At 44.3% G+C, this 17194-nt stretch overlaps 1 protein-coding gene across 2 annotated transcripts in view; it reads right to left on the reverse strand.

The window, feature by feature from the left end:
- The window catches only part of FHIP2A (FHF complex subunit HOOK interacting protein 2A), a 59786-nt gene extending 42917 nt beyond the window's left edge, over positions 1-16869 (reverse strand). Inside the window, exons 1-2 of one of the 2 annotated variants that reach the window (XM_075935415.2) lie at positions 16597-16869; positions 324-402 (exon numbers count right to left, since the gene is read on the reverse strand). In XM_075935415.2, the coding sequence (XP_075791530.2) occupies positions 324-402; positions 16597-16641 (124 nt within the window). In that variant the 5' untranslated portion in view covers positions 16642-16869. Of the gene's footprint in view, positions 1-323; positions 403-2070; positions 3634-16596 lie in introns of those variants that run through there. The other variant, XM_075935414.2, reaches the window with a different exon arrangement.
- Positions 16870-17194: the final 325 nt, after the last annotated feature.

The raw sequence follows: 17194 nt of genomic DNA on the forward strand, positions 1-17194 counted from the left end.
GTGAACCAAAAAGGTGAAGTCAGAAATTAGGTATGACATTAAAAGGTAAAATTCTCAACATGGTGCACAGAAAATAAGGCATTACATCCACTGTTGTTCACCCTGTGTCTACCAAGGTACTTTGTCAAGGGTACATCAAAGATAAAGGATATTTTAAAACAACTGTTTTTTGTTAGTTTGGAAAAACAAAGAAGAACTTGCTTAATGCAAACAGTTTAGCTATTTCCCAATCTTCCCTTTTAAACAACACTGAGGTAGTGGTAGTTTGCCTCTTTCGATAGTGAAGATTTAACCCCCCCCCCCCCACAAAAAACCCCACTTACCTGAGGTTTCTATGTAATAATGGGTAATTGCTTTCCAGTGGTAAACAAAATCTTCTTGCAATGGAAGGGATGGAGCAAGCTGTGGATACAAAACAAAAACAAAACATCCAAGTGGTTAGAAATGATCAAATTAGATTTCCTGTTGGGCTGAAGGAGACTCTCTCCTGTACTACTGCGCTACTAGACTAATGCTACAGAATGTAATCTTTATTCCCTAAGCCATGGCTCTAAAAAAACTGTCCTACATGGACCTGATCATAATAAAAAAAAACAAATAAAATATATAGAAAGGATAGAGCAGGCCGGGTGGGTGGCGGAGTGGCACTGTATGTGAAAGATAATGTAGAATCAAATGAAATAAAAATATTAAGTGAATCAACATGTTCCATAGAATCGCTATGGATAGAAATTCCATGCTCCAATAATAAGAAATTAGCAGTAGGGATATATTACCGACCACCTGACCTGGACAGCGATACTGACATAGAAATGCTGAGGGAGATTAGAGAGGCTACCAAAATAGAGAACTCTATAATAATGGGGGATTTTAATTACCCCCATATTGACTGGATACATGTCATCTCAGGAAGAGAAGCAGAGATAAAATTTCTCAATGGCTTAAATGACTGCTTCTTGGAGCAGCTAGTGCAGGAACCCACAAGGGGAGAGGCAATTCTCGATTTAGTCCTGAGTGGAGTGCAGGATCAGGTCCAGGATATAACCGTTACAGGACCGCTTGGGAATAGTGACCATAATATAATAACATTCAACATTCCTGTGGTGGGAAGAACACCTCAGCAGTCGAGCACCCTGGCATTTAATTTCAAAAAGGGGAATTACGCAAAAATGAGGAGGTTAGTTAAACAGAAATTAAAAGGCACAGTGACTAGAGCCAAATCCCTGAAAGCTGCATGGAAACTTTTTAAAGACACCATAATAGAGGCCCAACTTAAATGTATACCCCACATTAAAAAACATAGCAAGAGACCTAAAAAAGAGTCACCGTGGCTTAACCACCATGTAAAAGAAGCAGTGAGGGACAAAAAGGTATCTTTTAAGAAGTGGAAGTCCAATCCTAGTGAGATAAATAGAAAGGAACATAAACACTGTCAAATCAAGTGTAAACATGTAATAAGAAAAGCAAAAAAAGATTTTGAGGAACAGCTAGCCAAAAGCTCAAAAAGAAATAACAAAATGTTTTTTAAGTACATGAAAGCCTGTGGCCTGCTTAAAAGCCTGTGGGTCCCTGTGACGGGGCGGACAGGCCCCGCACTGATGAGCAGGGGATAGCCCAGGCCCAGCTGGCAGAGAAGGCCCCGCCCCTCCGACCCTGCTGGGCATGCTCCCAACAGCGGCCGGGTATAAAGGCCGAAGGAGCCCGGCAGGCAGGGAGGCCCCTGGGTGAAGGAGGAGCCGAGGCTGGACCAGTATTCTTGCAGCCGCTGGGTCCAGAGTCGCCGGACCCTGACACGGAGGACGCAGCTGCTGACCCAGGGCGGCAGGAGCGCGCCCCCAACCCCGACAGGTACTGCCTGAGAGGTGAAGGGGCCCGGGGGGAACCAGGGCGTGGTAGGAAGCAGCCCAGGGCAAGGAAAACAAGATTTGGCTCGGCGTGTATCGGCCGGATCCCCCGCCGAGCCGGCAGGAGCCATAGACCCTGCCTAAAGGGCCCTGGGCTGGGACCCGGTGGAGAGGGAGGGCCCGGGTCCCCCTACCACCCATTTTCCCCTTCCCTGGACAAACAAACCCCGGGCCAGGAGAGGCTTCTCGGAGCGGCTAGGCCTCTACTACCGTATTGGCCCTGATAGAAGGGCCTGGACTTTTGCATTGGGACTGTCCTGCCGTATTGGCCCTGATAGAGGGGCCTGGACTTTTGCATTGTGACTGTAGTACCGTATATGCCCTGATAGAAGGGCCGGGACTTTAGCATTGGGACCGTAGTACCGTATATGCCCTGAGAGAAGGGCCGGGACCTTGGCGTTGGGACTTTGGGGGCTGTACCGGCCCGGTAGGGGGGGGCCGAGCCCCTTGACGGGGGCGTACCCCGTGACAGTCCCCTAGATGATCGAGCTATAAAAGGAGCAATCAAGGACGATAAAGCCATTGCGGAGAAACTAAATGATTTCTTTGCTTCAGTCTTCACGGCTGAGGACGTTGGGGAGATTCCTGAATCTGCACCGTCCTTTGTGGGTGATGAATCTGAGGAACTGTCCCGGATTGAAGTGTCATTAGAGGAGGTTTTGGAACAAATAGAAAAACTTAATGTTAACACATCTCCGGGACCAGATGGCATTCATCCAAGGGTTCTAAAAGAACTTAAATGGGAAATTGCTGAGCTATTATCTGTGGTTTGTAACCTATCCTTTAAATCGGCTTCCGAACCTAATGACTGGAAGGTAGCCAACGTGACACCAATATTTAAAAAGGGCTCTAGAGGCAATCCTGGCAATTACAGACCAGTAAGTCTAACTTCAGTACCGGGCAAATTAGTTGAAACAATAGTAAAGAATAAAATTGTGAAGCATGTAGAAGAACATAATTTGTTGGACAAAAGTCACCATGGTTTCTGTAAAGGGAAATCCTGTCTTACTAATCTATTAGAGTTCTTTGAAGGGGTTAACAAACATGCAGACAAGGGGGATCCAGTAGATATAGTATACTTGGATTTTCAGAAAGCCTTTGACAAGGTCCCTCACCAAAGGCTCTTGTGTAAATTACATGGCCATGGGATAAGAGGGAAGGTCCATTCTTGGATTGAGAACTGGTTAAAAGACAGGAAACAAAGGGTAGGAATAAATGGTAAATTTTCAGATTGGAGAGGGGTAACTAGTGGTGTACCCCAAGGGTCAGTCCTGGGACCAATCCTTTTCAACTTATTCATAAATGATCTGGAGAAAGGGGTAAGCAGTGACATAGTAAAGTTTACAGATGATACCAAACTGTTTAGGATAGTCAAGACAGAAGCAGACTGTGAGGGACTCCAAGAAGATCTCACCAAACTGAGTGATTGGGCAACAAAATGGCAAATGGAATTTAATGTGGATAAGTGTAAAGTAATGCACATCGGGAAAAATAACCCCAACTATACGTACAGTATGATGGGGGCTAATTTGGCTACGATAAATCAGCAAAGAGATCTTGGAGTTATCGTGGACAGTTCTCTGAAAACTTCCACACAGAGTGCAGCGGCGGTCAAAAAGGCAAATAGGATGCTAGGAATTATTAGGAAAGGGATAGAAAATAAGACCCAGAACATCTTACTGCCCCTGTATAAAACTATGGTACGCCCACATCTTGAATACTGTGTACAGATGTGGTCTCCTCACCTCAAAAAAGATATTTTGGCCTTGGAAAGGGTTCAGAAAAGGGCAACTAAAATGATTAGGGGTTTGGAACGGGTCCCATATAAGGAGAGGTTAAAGCAACTGGGACTTTTCAGTTTAGAAAAGAGGAGACTGAGGCGGGATATGATAGAGGTCTATAAAATCATGAGTGGCGTGGAGAGGGCTGATAAAGAAAAGTTATTTATTAGTTCCCATAATAGAAGAACTAGAGGACACCAAATGAAATTAATGGGTAGCAGGTTTAAAACTAATAAAAGGAAGTTCTTCTTCACACAGCGTGTTGTCAACCTGTGGAACTCCTTGCCAGAGGAGGCTGTGAAGGCTAGGACTATAATAGAGTTTAAAGAGAAGCTGGATAAATTCATGGAGGTTAGGTCCATAAAAGACTATTAGCCAGGGGATAGAAATGGTGTCCTTGGCCTCTGTTTGTCAGAGGCTGGAGAGGGATGGCAGGAGACAAATCGCTTGATCATTGTCTTCGGTCCACCCTCTCTGGGGCACCTGGTGCTGGCCACTGTCGGTAGACAGGATACTGGGCTAGATGGACCTTTGGTCTGACCCAGTACGGCCGTTCTTATGTTCTCAAATGGTCTGGTAGCACTTTATAGACTAACAAAACATGTAGATGGTATCATGAGCTTTTGTGGGCACAGCCCACTTCTTCAGATGACCAGAGTTATGAGTTTGGGATGTGTACACATCCCAAAATAAATAGGAGAGGGGAAGGGGAGGGGGTAGGGAAGAAAAAGGGAGGGAGCCCCTTCCCCTCTCCTATTTATTTTGGGTGTACACATCCCAAACTCATAACTCCGGTCATCTGAAGAAGTGGGCTATAAAGTGCTACCAGACCATTTGTTGTTTTTTTTCCTGTAACAGACTAATTTGGCTACCCCCTGAAGTCTCATCTTAATAGTGAAATTGCCTTATGGACACATGCACAGCCATAATACAACTCACTTTGCCAACTAATGGAATTGATGACATAGAAAAAGGATATTAGGAAAATACTTTCAATCTGTTTATAACTAAGTGTTTTGTCCTTTAGGAAGGTTAATCACACTCTTTTGCTTTTTGCTCTTCACATTATCTCCCCTTCCTACTCTCTCCCTCTGCTCTTCTCTTGCACTAGCCAGCTGCATCCCTTTTCCCCCAGAACATTCCTCTCTCATTGGTGGCTAGGCACTCCAATCCTTGAAAGAGGTTCCTGATTCTTTGAGGTTGACTCCTCCTGGTTTCCAGCTGCTTTTTTAGCGTTCCTGGCTCTCCTTCGCAATTAAGAGACTGACACTTGAAAGAGCAGCTGGCAACACATATCTGGAAACACAAATCCACAGTCTGAGAACTGTAAAACTAAGCATCTCTGATGGCATCTTCTAGACTGAGCACTGAATCCCACTGGGTAGATAGAAAGATTAACCTAAATAATTTATACAGAAGCCTCTGGAGCCCCATACTATTAGGTTCCTAATCCATGAACTATTGGAACTCATTTACAAAACTTTTCTTAAAAACATTACATGAATGAGAATTAGAATTTATCATCCCTTTTCCATGATGAGATATCTTTGAGCTATGGTGTACCTTAATTAAAACTCTCTTTACATAGGGTTTTTCCTCAACAAGCATTTTATCTAAAAACCCGATTTAAATTTTTAAAAATCCTTTTTTTTTTAAATCATTGATTTTTATTCACCCTGACTCCTAATAAAGCCAATAGCAATGGAGGGCTGTAAGACCTTTGCATACCTCTGAAGATTTATACATTTTTTTCCTCTAGTTAATGAAGTTTATATTTATCTTTGCTAAAACGGCAAAATCCAATATATGAACAGCACATCACATGCTGAAGGAAAGAGGCATTCGTTACATTACTGACCTTTGGTACACAGGAATTTGAAATGAAAGACATTAAAAAAAAAGCTGTGCACGGTGGCTAACTACACACATATCAGCATTAGGACACTCTCTCCCAAATGTCAACTAAGCAATCAAATTTACACACCATTTATCCATTTCTTGCTATCTAACTGCTCTTCTATTCTCCCAAGACTGTCCTGGGCACTGACATTACATTTTACCTCGTAACATTAAATGTCACGAGGTAAAAAAATGGAGTCTGGAAGCCTTTCGTTGAGGGCAAAGCAGATTATTTATTTTACTATGTATCTTGTTTGGTTACTGAAAAACAGTGGAGTAACTGAAGATACAGGACAGATCTTTACAGACCAGGCTTACATACCCTGTTGGCCAGGGATGGGTGGCTGAAGCCATTATTACCATCAGTTTGTATTGGTTTCTATAATGAAATATATTCAGAACTCAATTTTGCTTCATAAATGGCTGCAGAGAACATTTCTCAGGGATAAAGGACTTCTCCCCCTGGCATTTCAGCACACATTATTTTCAAAAGTAACATTAGATATTAAAATAGATATATATTAAAAATTCACTCTTGACTAAAGTGAATTTCCTCTCTGTTTTATTCTAGCCTCATCTGTTCCTAGGTGAATTCAGCGTTTCAGACCAAGGACTTCAATTTCCAACACTGACAATAATTTATCCAGAGAAAAAGCTGCAGCGCTTCCCAGATAGTGTCCTTCCCCCAACAAATTGCCTCAACCCAGGCCTCAAGGGACTGCTCTGAGAGGTGAAAAGGTAATTCAGGGCTAGATCCTGTTATTCTTACACAATCAGAATTCTCCTTGGCCTCACTGAGTTGTGCCTAATGGAGGACAGCAGGATTGGTCTTTCAGCCTACATGCTCCTGGAGTCCCCTACCCCTTTGTTCAAGGTGCTCAGCACTTTGTTTTCAGAAATTGTCCTGTGTCCTTTTATTTAAGATGTTTCCTTCACAAAGGGATTAACCTTAGCAAATATAAGAGCTGGAGGAAGAAAAACAACAGACTGATAGGAAATGAGGGTGTTTAGTGCAGCAAAACTCCTCTACTAACTCATCACTCCTTCAATGGGAAAATTGACCCCACATAACACATTTTCACTTAGCACAATCATTTTCTGAAATGTATCTACCATGTTAAATGAGGAATTACTGTATCCAGTTTAACTGAGATGTGAACTTAATGTTATTTTTCACAGTTGCACTATGCATCTGTACATTACAGTGAAATATGTGCAGGTGGCTGAAGATAGCAAGTATTAAGAACATAGGCTTCTCAGTGATGAGAAGGGTAGGGGGACATGAACAGCTAGTAGATCTAGAAGGGGATATGCAATAAGAAAAGTTTGAGAACCTATGCCCTAGAGACTAAGGGCTTGTCTACACTATTTTTTTTACTGTTGGTATATAACCTAGGGCCTGGTATACACGTAGATTTTGTACTGGTATATTTATTTATAACACCCCTTGCCCCAACTGAAATAATTATACTGGTATAAATTGCAGTCCTGTGGCACCTTAGAAACTAACAAATATATTACCTCATGAGCTTTCATGGCTAAAACCCACTTCACAAAAGTTCATGATAGAATACATTTTTTAGTCTCTAAGGTGCCACAGGACTGTTTGTTGTTTTTAAAGTTACAGACTAACACAGCTACTCCTCTGAGACTAGTATAAATTTTGTTTATCTACAAAACAGGTATAGAAATGGCAGAAGTGCAAGTTTCTTGAGAACATAATTTAACTCTGACAGAGAGGGATCACACATAGGGGTGAAAAGTTAGTTCAAATTCCACAGCCAGCCAATTCCCTTGATACTACTGTAAAAGAGATAAAAAATAATAGTATAGACCTGATGCAGGTTCTTTTATCTCCATGTTGCCTAGACTGTCACAGATCAGGTCTAGATAACATGGTAAAAAACAGCCATGCCTTGTAACTCTCCCGCTATTGGACCCAGTGGTGAGAGATTCCCCCAGAATAGCTGCTGTAGACAAGGACATTAAATGATTCCTACCCTTTGATGCCAAAGGCGCAGGGTAATACATCTCATTCCCAGTTTCTACACATGATCTTTTAATTTAAAGGTCAGGCTAATTGTGGTTTAACTCCTTCACACATACTCCCAAGAAAACAGACAGGAACAAAGAACCCCATCATCAACTAAGGCAGGGGAGGGCAATAATTTTTACAGGGGTACTTAATGAATTTTGGTACATGAGAATTACTATTACCAATTGGAATAATGACATCTTTTCTAAATATGTGGATACTTGACTTCTAAGACCTGGATAAAACCCAAACAATCCAAAGTTTACTAATGAGCTATGAAGAAGCTACCTGAAAGTTACAGGTGAAAAAGGGATACAATCATTTATTCATTTCAGTTATAATAAGATTAGGGCCATGGGTTAAATGTATGTTTACTATATTTTAATTTAAGTTTAATTAAGTTTCCATGTGTCATGTCCAATCCTCAGCCCTCAATTACACAAAGAAAAACTTTCGTCCTTTGAGGGAAAGTTTTAGATCCCAATTATAAAAAGAATGATGTGTGTGATCCTAGCTCAGATAGCCAGAATGCAATAAACAGAACTGCAAAAGCCACCCACCATAGTCAGTAGTGATTGGCTATTGTTTCTGGTCATCCGCTCCAGTAGCCAAGGCTTTGCGGAGCAAGTGTGTGCTCTAATATGCTCCATGGGCTTTGAACACATACTGCCCACTCTTTTCTGGACACTTAACTCATAACCCAATCCCAATGAGCTATTCCCCCAAAATTAGTACTTTACATGTAACAGAAACTACAGATCTTTGTGGTGACTGCTAATTACAAAACCCGCCCAACGTACAATTCTTAAACAACAAAAAAAGTTGACTCATTAGAAAATAAAAACCTCATGTAAAGTCTCAAGAAGTCAGACAACATTCATGTGGATCTTCATCTCAGATTTTATAAATATTTGCTGTAACATTTTTCATGAATATTCAAGACTATGGGAGGCTGCCTCCCACATCTTTTTGCAAACTGAAGTCAGGGTTTTCTCTTCAGTGCCACTCAGCCAGGTGAATGTTCAAGGTAAAAGTTAAACTTCTGAAGGAAGGTCCTGGGAGGTCACATCGGTGCTCAGCACAGAGGGTAAAAGGAAAAGAAATTATCTCAAAGAGGGGCGTTAATCAGAAGGGTGTGTTTCTTTCCCTTCCAGATGGCTGAAGCAAGGAAAGTCTCAGGAGATTATTAACTAATGTTTTTCATTTCATTTTTTTTTTAAATCTGTGACTGCTTAGTGAATAAAAATGTTTGCTTTGAGGAAAGAGCCTTAAAAAGTTCTTGATGCCTTTATTTCCCTTCTGATTAGTGAAATAACCCACCAATTTAAAGAAGGCCATTGATAAAGTTTAGCACGTGTAAGTATTTGCAAGATCAGGAATTTAGCTTATTACTATTTCTAATAGCAATAGTTATAAACTTTTCTACTCTCTTATTTTATTCATAGACTATCAAATATGGAAGGGATTTTTGTGATCATTTCTAGATTTTAGCCAGACTAAAATAATACAGGCCATAGTAGCTCGCCGCATGTTAGAAATATAGTGTACCATTAAAAGAAGCCAACCTTGATTTAAAAAATTATTAGCGATGAGAGACTCCACCATAAACCTTGGTAAATTATTAGTTAGAAATTATAATGGGAGATTTAATCTGATCTGTTTTAATCTAATTTCAATCTAATCAAGTAGACAAGACCTCACTCTGAACTCTTATACAGATGAAGTTAAGGATTTGGGATAGTACAAGCAAGTTTGATTCTTTAAAAGAAATGCCTAGTCATTGTAAAGGTCAATTTGGGCCAGAAGGAATCTGTCATAACAAGAACAGAAAAGAAACTGAAATTAAAACAAATTAGGTAAATTTGTAATAAGATACAACTGACATGAGAAAGACAGTAAGTATCTGCCTCTACAGGCAGTAACATCTATTGTTATTATCAAGCAGTTATATAATGATACAGAATTGTCCTGCTTAATTAACAGCAGTTCCAAATGCTCAAAGTTTAGGATTTTCTTGCTAGATGTAAGTATCTCTAAAAAGCTTCAAAGGTTAGTATTAAGAAAGACTTAGGAAATTAGGTTAGTATAACTTTGTCATTCAAGAGTGTGAAAAAAAATCAACCTAACTCTGACTGCATCTGCATGGAAGTGCTACTGTGGCATAGATGCACCACTGCAGAATTTGTGTAGATGAACCCTTGTAGCAATTCACAGAATCAATCTTGACAAAATCTGGACCAAATAATGAAGCTTATTTGAACACAGACCAAGAATCCCACAGATTCCATTTCTTCCAGTGAAGACAGAGGTGAGGAGTACAGAGGAGAAAAAAATCTAAAAAACATACAACTTGAAACTCTATTTGCTGTGCATTGTTGTTTACTTCTTGGCAGCCCTGAAGAGTCAACACTCGGGATTAATCAGACACATATAATAATATACTGGTACACAGTAGTCTAAAGGCAGGGTAAAAACAAATCTGTGACAAACTCTCAGAAACATAACAATCAGCCCTACCAAATATCTGTAGTCCTACTAAGAATTTGGACCCAAAATAACACAGAACAGGAAAATTCACACACAAAATCAAATTCATGGTGTCTTCAGATGGTGCACCTCTACTTGACTATTATAGTTCATATGAGCACTCTAAGGGTATGTCTACACTACCCGCTAGTTTGAACTAGCGGGGGTAATGTAGTCATCCGCAGTTGCAAATGAAGCCCGGGATTTGAATTTCCCGGGCTTCATTTGCATGAAGCCAGCCGGCGCCATTTTTAAATGCCGGCTAGTTCGGACCCCATGCCGCGCGACTACACGCGGCACGGACTAGCTAGTTCTAATTAGAAGCCTAATCCGAACTAGCTAGTCCGTGCCGCGTGTAGCCGCGCGGCACAGGGTCCGAACTAGCCGGCATTTAAAAATGGCGCCGGCCGGCTTCATGCAAATGAAGCCCAGGAAATTCAAATCCCGGGCTTCATTTGCAACTGCGGATGACTACATTACCCCCGCTAGTTCGAACTAGCGGAGTAGTGTAGACATACCCTAAGAGAGTAATACATCACACAATGATGGATCAGCGTCTCGATTACTGTTTTCATCTGTGCAGGGATTGAAAAAAAATAGACTAGATGGGGTAGTCTCATAGAGGTAGCCATAGTAACTTAAAAAACAACAACTTGTTCTGCAGCACCTTAAAGACTAACAAAAAAAATGTAGATGGTATCATCAGATTTCGTGGGCACAACCCACTTCTTCAGATAAATGAGATAACGGGTCCAGCAGAGGTGATAAGAGACTACAAAAACTTAGGATTTTTTACTATTGTATTATGAAGATCTTTATCAGATACAAAAGAGATGTGGTTAGAAAGCATTCACGAAGTAGGATTATTTAGCCAGCAAAGGAGAAAGTCAAAACTAAGAAAGCAAAATCACTGGGCCCTTATTTTTGCCCCATCACAATGTTGGAATGTTGGAAGAGAATAATCAATGTATTAAAGGGCAGTACAGTTGGAACAAAATAAAAGGCAAATATTGCTACACATAGTGTACAGTTAACCTTTGGAATTCCTTATCATAGGTCATAGAATCAGTCGCTGTGACTAGATAATTATTTCATATATGAAAGCTAAGATAATAAGCATAATCAAATGTTACCTTGAGGGTTGGAAACATATTTTAGGAATATGTGTTTCTAAAGTTAATTGTTCCTGTACTTAAAGAGAGAGGGACAGGAATATTACATACATGAATGAAACTGCAAGTCTGAGAGGATACGGAAAGAATCATACCTCTCTAACATTCTGTAGAACATGGATTCCCAAACGGGGGGCGTGAAGAAATTCCGGGGGGGGGGGGGGGGGGTGTGAGGCAACCCAGCCCTCCCCCCCAACCAAGTTTTGCTGCCCTATTCAGTTCCTTTTTTTGGCTCAACAAGTTTTGCTGCTATGGGGGGGGGGGGTCGGAGGGGAAGAGTTTTTCAATAATCAAAACAGGGTGTGTGATGCCACTGCTGTAGAATGTACCTTTACTGGTAAAGTAGTGAAAATCTGCTGCTGCAGCATCAGGTATGTATCACTTTCACAGGCAAGACACTGCACTAGTGGGCCAACGTGTGATAAAAATCCTGCTTCTTTAGAACATACAAATAGAAGGCGGTTCTAAACTGCTCTGGAACCAGCTAACCTTCCTTCCCCACTTGCTTGGTCTGAAACAGTCAAGGGATTATTGACTTCTAGGAGACACTGCACTAAAATCACAAAGCAAAACAATGTAAGAGCTGGGATTAGATGTTAGGAGTTCCTGGTTTTCAGTCCTGTGGTTAAAATACTGTACCATGCACATCTTTCACAGAGGAAACTGTAGTCATGATCAACATCCTCTCACTTTTGTGAATTTGTGTTTCACTCATTATAACTGGGCTTGTTTAGTTTGGAAAAAAGAAGATTAAGGGGGGACATGATAGCGGTTTTCAAATATCTAAAAGGGTGTCACAAGGAGGAAGGAGAAAATTTGTTCCTCTTGGTTTCTGAGGACAGGACAAGGAGTAATGGGCTTAAAGTGCAGCAGGGGAGGTTTAGATTGGACATTAGGAAAAAATTCCTAACTGTCAGGGTGGTCAAATCTTGGAATAAATTGCCAAGGGAGGTGGTGGAATCTCCCTCTCTGGAGATATTTAAGAACAGGTTAGATAGACATCTGTCAGGGATGGTGTAGACGGAGCTTGGTCCTGCCTTGAGGGTGGGGGGCTGGACTCGATGACCTCTTGAGGTCCCTTCCAGTCCTATTATTCTATGATTCTATAATTCTTACTATTGATGCCCCTAATCATGCAGATACTACAGAGTTTGCCCGACAAGGGGAGGTCAAGACTCCTTTCTGGGCTGAGAGTGTCCACAGAGCCTGGTCTTCCTGCCTCGCTGGTGGCCCAACACCAGGGCTCCCAGAGTCAGCCTCCTCAGGCTGGGATTCCCCCCAGTCACCGGTAGCGCCTCTCTGCCTGGGTTCCTGGCTGGGATGGGGTCTCCTGCTGGCTCCACTGATGCTGGGGTTCCGGCCCAGGGCTGGGGATACTCTCTGGCTGCCACTGGCCCTGCTCCTACAAGGCATCCCCCTCTGGCTGCCTCCATTCCCGTTTCCACCGGGGATACCCCCAGCCGCCGTTGGCCCCATTTCCACCAGGGTTCTCAGCTAGGGATTCCCTGCACCCACCACTAGTTCAGCTGCTGAGTTCCTATCTAGAACCAGGGATTCCTTTTAGCTGCGGCAGGGGCTCACGACCTAGGGCTCCACAGGGCTGGACTCCCCACTCTCCGCCAGATCACCCCTGCCCACCTGGGGCTCCCCAGCACCTGCGAGACTCCCAGCTGGCTCATGTTCCTTGCTTCCGGGGCTCTCTTGTTCAGCAACATTTGTGGTCCTTCTTTCTGGACCATGGATGTTGATGGACCAGAGAGTCCCAGATTTGGGAGGTTCAACCTGTACTCACTTCTGTGAGTAGCTCCACAATACTCACTCGCTGTGTCTAGACTGGCAAGTTTTTCCACAAAAGCAGCTGCTTTTGAGGAAAAACTTGCCAGCTGTCTACACTGGCCGCTTGAATTTCTGCAGGAACACTGATGATCTCATGTAAGAAATCAGTACTTCTTGCAGAAATACTATGCTGCTCCCGTTCGGGCAAAAGTCCTTTTGCACAAAAGCTTTTGCGCAAAAGGGCCAGTGTAGACGGCTCAGATTTGTTTTGAGCAAAAAAGCCCCGATTGCGAAAATGGCGATCGGGGCTTTTTTGCGCAAAAGCGCGTCTAGATTGGCACGAACGCTTTTCCGCAAAAAGTACTTTTGCAGAAAAGCGTCCGTGCCAATCTAGACGCTCTTTTCCACAAATGCTTTTAACGGAAAACTTTTCCATTAAAAGCATTTGCGGAAAATCATGCCAGTCTAGATGTAGCCACTGCGGTTACTCATAGGAATAAGTGACACAGGATGAGGTCTTCAATTTGTAAACAGGATGCTAATGGGTGTGCAATATTGGTTCATAGCAGCTACAAAATTACATTTATTTTCATTTTTTACTCTCTAATTGTATAGAATATCTTTTAATTTTAACTTTTATTGATTTTTCTTGGGATTTCTTGAAGTCCTAAAGTGAACACAGTTGATTTTGATTATATTGGAACATAAATAAGTAACCAATCATGTAAGCACAGTCCTGAGAATAATATTTATTAGTTAACTTTCATTGCAGAGCCAGCAAGAGTAAGCTTTTCGCCCAATCCTGTCATCCTTATTCACTTAAGCAGTCATACTGAAGACAATGAAGCTGCTCTCATGAATACTGTTTTCGGGTCACACATCCAATATTTGTTGGTCCTACATAAAATCTTCTATTCACTATGGTTCTTGCACAGGGTCAACAACACAGTGTTCTTATGGAAATCATTATCTTCCTTTAAAACTTCATTCAATAGCCTCAGCAAGAAGATGATTTTGAAAACAAATACGTGCTTAATTTGACACATGACCAGTCCTATTGAAATTGATTGGACTACTTACGTGCGAGGGTTGTGTAAAAGCTTTATACTGCTGAGTTCGCAGTGCAGGGTGACAGCAGGCTACCTGGGAGCAGGGCTGGCAGCTGGAGCAGGTTCACCGCATCTGGCTTACAAGCACTAGCGCCCTGTTGCCAGCCCCGTTCCTGGACAGCTGGCCGCTGTCCTGCACTGCAAGCTCTGATACAGTGTGAGGCAGCAGCCGACTGCTCAGGAGCCAGGCTGGGAGCCTGAGTGTCACTATAATGGAAACTGGTATGCTGATGCCTGTCAGTTAAACATTTAGGCTGTGTCTACATTGGCATCCCTTTCCAGAAAAGGGATGCTAATGAGACACTTCGGAATTGCAAATCCGCGGGGGATTTAAATATCCCCCGCAGCATTTGCATTTACATGGCTGCCGCTTTTTTCCGTCTCGGGGTTTTTGCGGGAGAAAAGCGCCAGTCTAGACGCGATTTTCCAGAAAATAAGCCCTTTTCCGGAGGATCCCTTATTCCTACTTTCAAATACTTGAAATACTTGAAAGTAGGAATAAGGGATCCTCCGGAAAAGGGCTTATTTTCCGGAAAATCGCGTCTAGACTGGCGCTTTTCTCCGGCAAAAACCCCGAGCCGGAAAAAAGCGGCAGCCATGTAAATGCAAATGCCGCGGGGGATATTTAAATCCCCCGCGGATTTGCAATTCCGAAGTGTCTCATTAGCAACCCTTTTCCGGAAAGGGATGCCAATGTAGACACAGCCTTACACTATTACACTCTTACATCTTACTTTTACGTAAGTGTTTGCAAGATCAGGGCTTTATAGGTTTCTCACATAGGAGTTGTCAATATAGTATAGTAAGTCACCTATCTCAAAACACTTTTCAGAGAATAATAAAAAAAGAGCAGAAAAGAAATACAAATTAAGAAAAGCTACATAATTAATAAACTATTTTAAAAAATGTGGATCTTGTTTAAGACAATAACAGCATGCCAACAGTGAAGATAAAATAAACACATCTTGATAAATAAATCTTACACAGCCTGCAAAAACAGCAGAAATGTGCCATGATACTTTACTCCCCATAATAAAGCCTTTTTGGAGACCATGGAGTTGACTTTACCCTAGTCTAAATCCATTTTGACATTTCAGTCAATATAGTTTTAAAACAATGTTTGTTTATTAAAAAAGCAGAATTTCTGGAGGCCGTTAACTCTGCAGGGAACCTGAGAGACACCTGGCACTGCTGCACCACACTTGGGCTATGTCTACACTCGCGGCTTCTTGCGCAAGAACATCTTGCGCAAGTGTTCTTGTGCAAGAACTATTGCACAAGAAAACATCCACACTGCCATGTGCGAACTGTGCTTCTGCGCAAGAGCGCCCATGGCAGCGTGGACGCTTTCTTGCGCAAGAAAGCTCTGACGGCCATTTTAGCCATAGGGCTTTCTTGCGCAAGAAATCCCGCTGAGCGTCCACACTGCCCTCTTGCGCAAGAGCTCCTGTGCAAGAGGGCTTACACCTATCAAAAGAGAGCGTAGCTCTTGCGCAAGGAGCCCCCTCTTACCACGCCGTACTGTAAATTTACTTGCGCAAGAGCAAGCGGGTAGTGTGGACGCTCTGCAGATTCTGTACTTGCGCAAGAAGCCGCGAGTGTAAACATAGCCTATGCGACAAAAAAAATCCTGAACGGCTCCCCTAAGACAACTGTACCTCTGCTTGGTTCTGCAAAGCCCCCAGCATTGTTTTAGGCACTGGGAAACAATAGGCAACAACCACCTCTCCTGTACAGCATCCTGCCTGGCGGCCAAGGGGCCTGCAAGGCAGCTATTCCTGTTAATACTGACCAGTGACTGCTCTACACACTTTCTGAAATCCTGGAGCGGGGGAAAGGCACCTGCACCTCTCTGTCCTTTGGGGCAGCGGGAAGCTGGGCTCATGGGGGGTTATTACCGATGCTGCTGGCGGTGGCTGGGCCTGTGGGGGATTTCGCAGCCCGTCTACGGCCCGAGAGAGATCTTCGCCTCCCCCCGCTGGCTGGGGACACGGGGGTGGTGATGGTGACCCCGGGGTGACTCTGTCCACGGGCCTAGGGAATCCCGGCTACCCCCCGCGCCACACATTTGGGGCGGGGAGTCCCTAGCCCACAGCGACAAGGGGCCCCACAGCAGGGGTGGGGGGGCTCGTTGGAATTCACCCTCCCCAGGGAGACAGCATCGGTCACCCCTCAGCCGCCGGGCCCGCACCCCCCCGGGGGCAGGCCTGAAGGGACTCGCTCCCCGGCGGGCCCGACAACGGGAATCGCGCCCGGCAGCGGGCAGGGGGGACGCGGCGCAGGACCGGGGTGGAGGGGCAGCGGCGGGCGCCTTCCCCCGCGGCGGCGCCGCTCCCCGGCTAGGCCCCGGCTGGATCCCCGGCGTGGCGTGGCGGGCCCGGCCGGCGGCCTTACCGCCTCCACGGCGTGCTGCAGGATGGAGGTGAGCTTGGAGAACATCCTGTCCCTGGACTGGAGCAGCCGCTGCCGGGAGGATCGCGAGAGCTCCTCGATCCGCCGCCTCCGCTCCAGGGTGAGGGCCGCATGCGGGGGGCCTGGCCGCGGGGATCGGGGTGGGGCGGGGGGCGCAGCCGGGCGGCCTCCTGCTCTCCCTCCCCGACGGACACCGTGGCACGGACACCCGCCCGCTCTGCGGCGCCGGCTGCTGAGGAGACGCCGTGCCCCGCTCGGCCTGCAGGGGCCGCTGCCCCCGCGGCACGGAGCGGCTCTGTGGAGGGAGCCCCGCAGCGAGCCCCCTAGCCCAGCCCCAGTGGCACTTGCCCTTTTGTTTAGCCCCACCTAGGAACCCCCATCCAGGCCCCACGGGACCCTCTCTAGCCCCAAAGGAACCAGCCCTTTTGTGTAGCCCCTTAGGAAACTCCTTATCTACAATGGGGGAATCCCTTTTATTCAGCCTATAGAGACAAGGGATGGTGGAGGAATCACCTCTAACCAGCTGCACAGAGACTAAAGGCTCCATTCTTTTGTCTGAGGTGGGTGCAGTGGGGAGGGA

The sequence above is a fragment of the Pelodiscus sinensis genome, chromosome 8, assembly GCF_052426305.1.
Source record: "Pelodiscus sinensis isolate ZL-2025 chromosome 8, ASM5242630v1, whole genome shotgun sequence".
In the NCBI taxonomy this organism is placed as follows: domain Eukaryota; kingdom Metazoa; phylum Chordata; order Testudines; family Trionychidae; genus Pelodiscus; species Pelodiscus sinensis.